The sequence below is a fragment of the Centroberyx affinis genome, unplaced genomic scaffold, assembly GCF_046629955.1.
Source record: "Centroberyx affinis isolate AG114_WGS23_722 - 3 ecotype Tasmania unplaced genomic scaffold, CSIRO-AGI_Caff_v1 ptg008526l_1, whole genome shotgun sequence".
NCBI classification, from domain to species: domain Eukaryota; kingdom Metazoa; phylum Chordata; class Actinopteri; order Beryciformes; family Berycidae; genus Centroberyx; species Centroberyx affinis.
Window position 1 is genome coordinate 5,001 of NW_027284219.1, and position 7,019 is coordinate 12,019.

General features: G+C 48.6%; 1 protein-coding gene across 1 annotated transcript in view; it reads left to right on the forward strand.

Moving 5' to 3' along the window:
* The window catches only part of mdm2 (MDM2 proto-oncogene), a 9,250-nt gene extending 3,835 nt beyond the window's left edge, over positions 1-5,415 (forward strand). The window contains exons 7-12 of the mRNA XM_071514336.1: positions 1-62; positions 257-438; positions 991-1,122; positions 3,005-3,076; positions 3,230-3,407; positions 3,760-5,415. The exon at positions 1-62 is cut by the window's left edge and continues 23 nt beyond it. Coding sequence (XP_071370437.1) covers positions 1-62; positions 257-438; positions 991-1,122; positions 3,005-3,076; positions 3,230-3,407; positions 3,760-4,496 — 1,363 coding nt within the window. The 3' untranslated portion in view covers positions 4,497-5,415. The remainder of the gene's footprint in view (positions 63-256; positions 439-990; positions 1,123-3,004; positions 3,077-3,229; positions 3,408-3,759) is intronic.
* Positions 5,416-7,019: the final 1,604 nt, after the last annotated feature.

The following is a 7,019-nucleotide window of genomic DNA, read 5'->3' on the forward strand; positions in this document are numbered from 1 at the left end:
TTCCTCTCCAGAGAGGAAGAGGAGGAGGAGGAGGAGGAGCAGGAGGAGTAGCGGTGACCCAGGTGAGTCTGGTCCCTGAGGCTCCGCCCCCTCGTTACAGCTCGTTAGCACTCACCTGTGACCTCATGACAGCTGTAGTGTTCAGCAACGTTTCTGTTCAGTGATGCGTTTCCTGGTGGGCGTGGCTTCCAGGGGTTTTAGAACATCTGTCTGTAATGTATCAAAAGTCTAAGCTCCGCCCACCCGGTCTCCTCAGGTCCCTCCCACTCTGTAGAGGACGATGAAGACGAGGAAGAGGAGGAGGAGGAGGGGAGGAAGAGGAGGAGGTCTGACAGCTTCTCCCTGACCTTCGACAACAGCCTGTCCTGGTGCGTGATTGGTGGACTGGGAAGTGGGCGGGACCGACACAGCAGCCAATCATCTGACGCACACAGCACAGTGAGTTCTCTCTGTGATGACAGAGGATGTTGATGTACTAAATGTCTCTCTCTCTCTCTCTCTCTCACTCTGTCTCTCTCTCTCTCTCTCTCTCTCTCTCACTCTGTCTCTCTCTCTCTCTCTCTCTCTCCCTCTCTCTGTCTCTCTCTCTCTCTCTCACTCTGTCTCTCTCTCTCTCTCTCTCTCTCCCTCTCTCTGTCTCTCTCTCTCACTCTCTCTCTCTCTCTCTCTCTCTCTCTCTCTCACTCTGTCTCTCTCTCACTCTCTCTCTCTCACTCTGTCTCTCTCTCTCTCTCTCTCTCTCTGTCTCTCTCTCTCACTCTCTCTCTCTCACTCAGTCAAGTCAGAAAGTTGAATTCATTAGAAGAAGTTTAAATGTTTTTAGAATTTGATTACTTGGAGTCCTTTAGTTGTCAATACATTGATGATTAGCTAATAATAATTTTAAAAAGTAGTAGTAGTAGTATCTTCAGTAGTAAAAGGTGTGTGTGTGTGTGTGTGTGTGTGTGGTGTGTGTGGTGTGTGTGTGTGTGTGTGTGTGTGTGTGTGCAGTCCGCCAGGTCAGAGGTCAGTGCTGCAGCCTCAGAGTCAGACAGTGATAACTTCAGCGTGGAGTTTGAGGTTGAATCCATCGACTCAGACGACTACGATGATGATGAAGCCTCACTGTCTGGAGAGGACCAGGTACACACACACACACACACACACACACACACACATACACGCACACACACACACACACACACACACACACACACACACACAGTGCATACACACACACACACACACACACACACACACACACACACACACACACACACACACACACACACACAGTGCATACACACACACACACACACACACACACACACACACACAGTGCACACACACACACACACACACACACACACACACACTAAATTCTCCAGCCCCTTTAGTCCTTTAGTCCCAGCCCCTTTAGTCCTTTAGTCCCAGTCCCTTGAGTCCTTTGGTCCCAGTCCCTTTAGTCCTTTGGTCCCAGTCCCTTGAGTCCTTTGGTCCCAGTCCCTTTAGTATCGGTCCCTTTAGTCCTTTAGTTCCAGTTCCCTTTGTCCTTTAGCCCCAGTTCCTTTAGTTCCTTTAGTCCCAGTTTGGTCCCAGTCCCTTTAGTCCTTTGGTCCCAGTCCCTTTAGTCCTTTGGTCCCAGTCCCTTGAGTCCTTTGGTCCCAGTCCCTTTAGTATCGGTCCCTTTAGTCCTTTAGTACCAGTTCCCTTTGTCCTTTAGCCCCAGTCCCTTTAGTCCTTTAGCCCCAGTTCCTTTAGTTCCTTTAGTCCCAGTTTGGTCACAGTCCCTTTAGTCCTTTAGCCCCAGTTCCCTTAGTCCCACATCCCTTAGTCCCACTTCCTTTAGTCCTTTAGCCTCACTTCATTTAGTCCCACGTCCCTTAGTCCCACTTCCTTTAGTCCTTTAGCCTCACTTCATTTAGTCCCACGTCCCTTAGTCCCACTTCCCTTAGTCCTTTAGCCTCACTTCATTTAGTCCCACTTCCCTTAGTCCCACTTCCTTTAGTCCTTTAGCTCCAATTCCTTTAGACCCAGTTTGGTCGCAATCCCTTTAGTCCCAGTTCCTTCAGTCCTTTAGTCCCAGTTCCTTTAGTTCCTTTAGTCCCAGTTTGGTGACTGTCCCTGTAGTCCTTTAGTCCCAGTTCCTTTAGTTCCTTTAGTCCCAGTTTGGTGGCCATCCCTGTAGTCCTTTAGTCCCAGTTCCTTTAGTTCCTTTAGTCCCAGTTTGGTGGCCATCCCTGTAGTCCTTTAGTCCCAGTTCCTTTAGTCCTTTAGCCCCAGTTCCTTTAGTCCCAGTTCCTTTAGTCCTTTAGCCCCAGTTCCTTTAGTCCCAGTTCCTTTAGTCCTTTAGCTCCAGTTCCTTTAGTCCCAGTTTGGTCGCAGTCCCTTTAGCCCCAGTTCCTTTAGTCCCAGTTCCTTTAGTCCCAGTCCATTTAGTTCTTTAGTCCCAGTTCCTTTAGTCCTAGCTTCTTTAAGACCAGTTCCTTTAGTCCCAGTTTGGTCGCAGTCCCTTTAGTCGTAGTCCCTTTAGTCCCAGTCCATTTAGTCCTTTAGCCCCAGTTCCTTTAATCCCAGTTCCCTTTAGCCCTTTAGCCCCAATTTGTTAACTTCAGTCCCTTTAGTCCTGGTCCCTTTAGCCCCAGTTCGTTAACTCCAGTCCCTTTAGTCCCAGTTCGTTTAGTCCTTTGGCCCTAGTCCTTTAGCTATAGCTCCAGTAGTCCTAGTTAGCCAGAACCTTTAATCATCCATCACCCTGTTGGTCTGAACCGGTCTGAACTGGTCTGAACAGGTCTAGACTCACCAGCAATGTCACCATTACAGAACTTAGCCAGCACAGTAAAATCCTTGTAAGTCACTTTGGACAAAAGCATCTGCTAAATGACGTAATGTAATCCAGACCAGAGACCAGAGACCAGAGACCGACACAATCACCCTGTCTGCCTGCAGAGCAACAGACAGGTAACATCCTAACCCTCTGTCTGTCTGTCTGCCTGTCTGTCTCTCTGCATGTCTGTCTGTCCAGGTGTATGAGGTCACCATCTTTGAAGCCGATGCTGATAATTCCTCTGATGAAGATACAGAGATCACTGAAGCTGTGAGTTCAGCACAGTTACCTTTATATTTATTATTATATTTATATTATGTCTCATCTGTCTCTCTATTCCTGTCTGTGTTTTTATACTGTACCAACCCTGGTTTCTGCATGGTCTAACTTGTGTGTGTGTGTGTGTGTGTGTGTGTGTCTCAGGACTACTGGCGGTGTGTGAAGTGTGAGGAACTGAACCCGCCCCTCCCCAGAAACTGTAACCGCTGCTGGGCTCTGCGCCAGGATTGGCTGCCTGAGGTGTCTGTCGACAAGACTAGCCCCGCCCCCTCCAGTCCTAAAGCCCTGCCCCTTAAGCCAACCGACCAATCAGAAGCTGCAGGTAATTCAGAGGAGGAGAATAACAGAAATACTATTAATATTTATCTCTAATCTTTACTGTACTCTGTTGATGTCACCACACCTATTGATTACTGTCTCTCTGTCTGTCTCTCTGCCTGTCTGTCTGTCTGTCTCTCTGTCTGTCTGCCTGTCTCTCTGTCTGTCTGCCTGTCTCTCTGTCTGTCTGTCTCTCTGTCTGTCTGGCTCTCTGTCTCTCTGCCTGTCTGCCTGTCTCTCTGTCTGCCTGTCTCTCTGTCTGCCTGTCTCTCTGTCTGCCTGTCTGTCTCTCTGCCTGTCTGTCTGTCTCTCTGTCTGTCTGTCTCTCTGTCTGTCTGCCTGTCTGTCTCCTCCAGGTTCTGATGCTGAGGAGAACGAAGGAGTCGATGTTCCAGATGGGAAGAGAGCTAAAACTCCTCTCCTCCTGTCACAGTGTCTGTCTGACTCCTCTGCTCCGAACTCCCAAGACCTCCTCCCTCCCTCCTCTTCCTCCACCCAAGACCTCCTCCCTCCCTCCTCTTCCTCCACCCAAGACCTCCTCCCTCCCTCTGCCTCCTCCACCCAAGACCTCCTCCCCTCCTCCTCATCCTCCTCTGCTCCTAACTCCCAAGACCTCCTTCCTCCGTTCTCCCCCTCCACCCAAGACCTGCTCCTCCTCCTCCCCTCCCAGCCCCCTCCCTCCTCCTCCTCTCAGGAGAAGCTCTGGACCCCTGACCTCCTGCCCCCGTCTCTTCCTCCCCCCTCTTCCTCCTCCATCATCTCCAGCTCTCCTAAGCCTGACTCCCAGGAGCTCCTCCCCTCCTCCCCGTCTCCTCTCCCCTCCCCCTCCTCCGCTCCTCCTCCTCCTGCTCCTCCTCCTCCCCCGGTCCCGGAGCTGGAGCGCAGCGTGTCGGCGGAGTGGCGTCTCCCGGACTCGTGTCTGGACCCCTGTCTGATCTGTCAGTCCCGGCCCAAGAACGGCTGCATCGTCCACGGACGCACCGGACACCTGATGTCCTGCTACGTCTGCGCCAGGAAGCTGAAGAGGAGGAACAAGCTCTGTCCCGTCTGCAGGCTGCCCATCCAGTCTGTGGTGCTCACCTACCTCAGCTGAGGCTGCAGGGCTGATCCGCCTCAGCTGAGGCAGCAGGTCTGATCCGATCCACCTCAGATGAAGTAGATCAGATCCACCTGAGATGAGTCAGCAGATCATTTCAGGTCCACCTCAGATGAAGTAGATCAGATCCACCTGAGATGAGTCAGCAGATCATTTCAGGTCCACCTCAGATGAAGTAGATCAGATCCGCTTCAGATGAGTCAGCAGATCATTTCAGATCCACCTCTGATGAAGTAGATCAGATCCACCTCTGATGAAGTAGATCAGATCCGCTTCAGATGAGTCAGCAGATCAGATCAGATCCACCTCTGATGAAGTAGATCAGATCCACCTCTGATGAGTCAGCAGATCAGATCAGATCCACCTCTGATGAAGTAGATCAGATCCACTTCAGCTGAGTCAGCAGATCAGATCAGATCCACCTCAGATGAAATAGATCAGATCCACCTCAGATGAAATAGATCAGATCCACCTCCGATGAAGTAGATCAGATCCACTTCAGCTGAGTCAGCAGATCAGATCAGATCCACTTCAGATGAGTCAGCAGATCAGACCAGATCCACCTCAGCTGAGTCAGCAGATCAGATCCACCTCAGCTGAGTCAGCAGATCAGATCCACCTCAGCTGAGTCAGCAGATCTGCCTCAGCTGACATGACAGGAGAACACTGTTTCCCTTTAAAACGTTCTGGCTTCTCCTCATGCAGACTGAAGGCAGATCACGACTCATGACCTCATCACAGCTGTTCTCTGTTCAATGGGACTATTTTCTCTGTTTCATCACTGTGCACTGATACACTCTGCTGGTGGCAGTGAAGAGGCTGAGAGTCCTCCTGCAACACACCAGGCTACCACACACACACACACACACACACACACACACACACACACACACACACACACACACACACACACACACACTCTCACACATACACACACACACACACACACTCACACTCACACACACACACACACACACACACACACACACACACACACACACACTCTCACACTCACACTCACACACACACACACACACACACACACACACACACACACACACACAGTAGTTTCACAGTAGTTTTTGTTTGTGCTGTTTTAATTTATTCAGCCTGTACAGACTGTGTTCATACTGTACAGTTGAATTTGTTTTGTTTATCTATTCATGGGAATAAAGAGTTTATTTAACGTTCTGCTAGTCAGCTGTTAAAGTTTATTTAAGCAGATTAATTTTCTAAAGTTCTCAAATACAATATGAAACTAATTTGTAATGGTTTCTCTATATTTTGTCTGTTTTGAATAAAGATAATAAATTTACCTGCTGTTTCCACACGCGACTGACTCCAATATGAACAAAAATCAGTAGAAAAATCAATTCCAAAAACCCCCCATGTGTCTCTTAAATCCTCTTAAATCCTCATCTCTTAACTTCCATCAGTTCACTGCTGCTCACTGTGATTTAATATGAATTGATGCCATAAATATGAATGTCAGACTAAACAAGGGGCTGAAACTAAACTGTAAAAACCCTGTGAACACCTCTGGTTCTTCCTGGATATTTAAAGCTCACATGGTGTGCAGCAGGACTCCTCTTCCTCTGTGGTGATAAAGGAGTTGGATGGTCTATCTAAACATGGTGAAAGAATCAAAACTGAATCCACACAATCCATATTAGTGCAGCGAGCCTCTAAACCCTCTAAACCCTGTTCTTGGTAAGGCTCAGAGAGAAGCTGGAAAATGAAGGTGGAGAAATGGATTGAGAGTGTTTTTGGTTCATGACACCACACACACACACACACACACACACACACACAGCTTTGAATGGACAGAAAGACACTAAATAAAACTCTGGACAGAATATGGAGCTTTAAGGACATTAATAAACTGAATGTATTTGTAATATCAGGTGTAGTTCATGTTTTGAGCCACATGGTGGTGCCTGAACACCAGGAAGCTAGTTAATCAGTAACCCGGCTGTCGAACTTTCCTCTTGACATCACAGATCAATGATTCAACAGATCCGATGTCACTGTGTTCAGTATTAACGTTATCTCAGTCTACCTTTCAGCCAACTGCATGATGGGTAATGCTGACTGAACTAACAAACTGCTGCTGGAGGAAGAATTTACTGAAAGAGACTTTTCTTCCTCCAGCTGTTTTTCTGCTGCGGTTCTTCTGTCGTTCTCTCCGCTCCTCTGATCTCTCTCCTGGACGTGTCTCTCCGCTCCTCTGATCTCTCTCCTGGACGTGTCTCTCCGCTCCTCTGATCTCTCTCCTGGACGTGTCTCTCCGCTCCTCTGATCTCTCTCCTGGACGTGTCTCTCCGCTCCTCTGATCTCTCTCCTGGACGTGTCTTCTCACCCTTGGATTCCTCGCCTGGTTCAGTTCCCAAACACTCGTCAATAAAAACAAGATAACAAAAATCATCAATATCTCAAGCAAAATCTGAAAAAAAACAAAACAATAAAACATTCTTCCCTACATCTCCATGTTAAGTCCCATCCAGTCTGTGACAGGACACA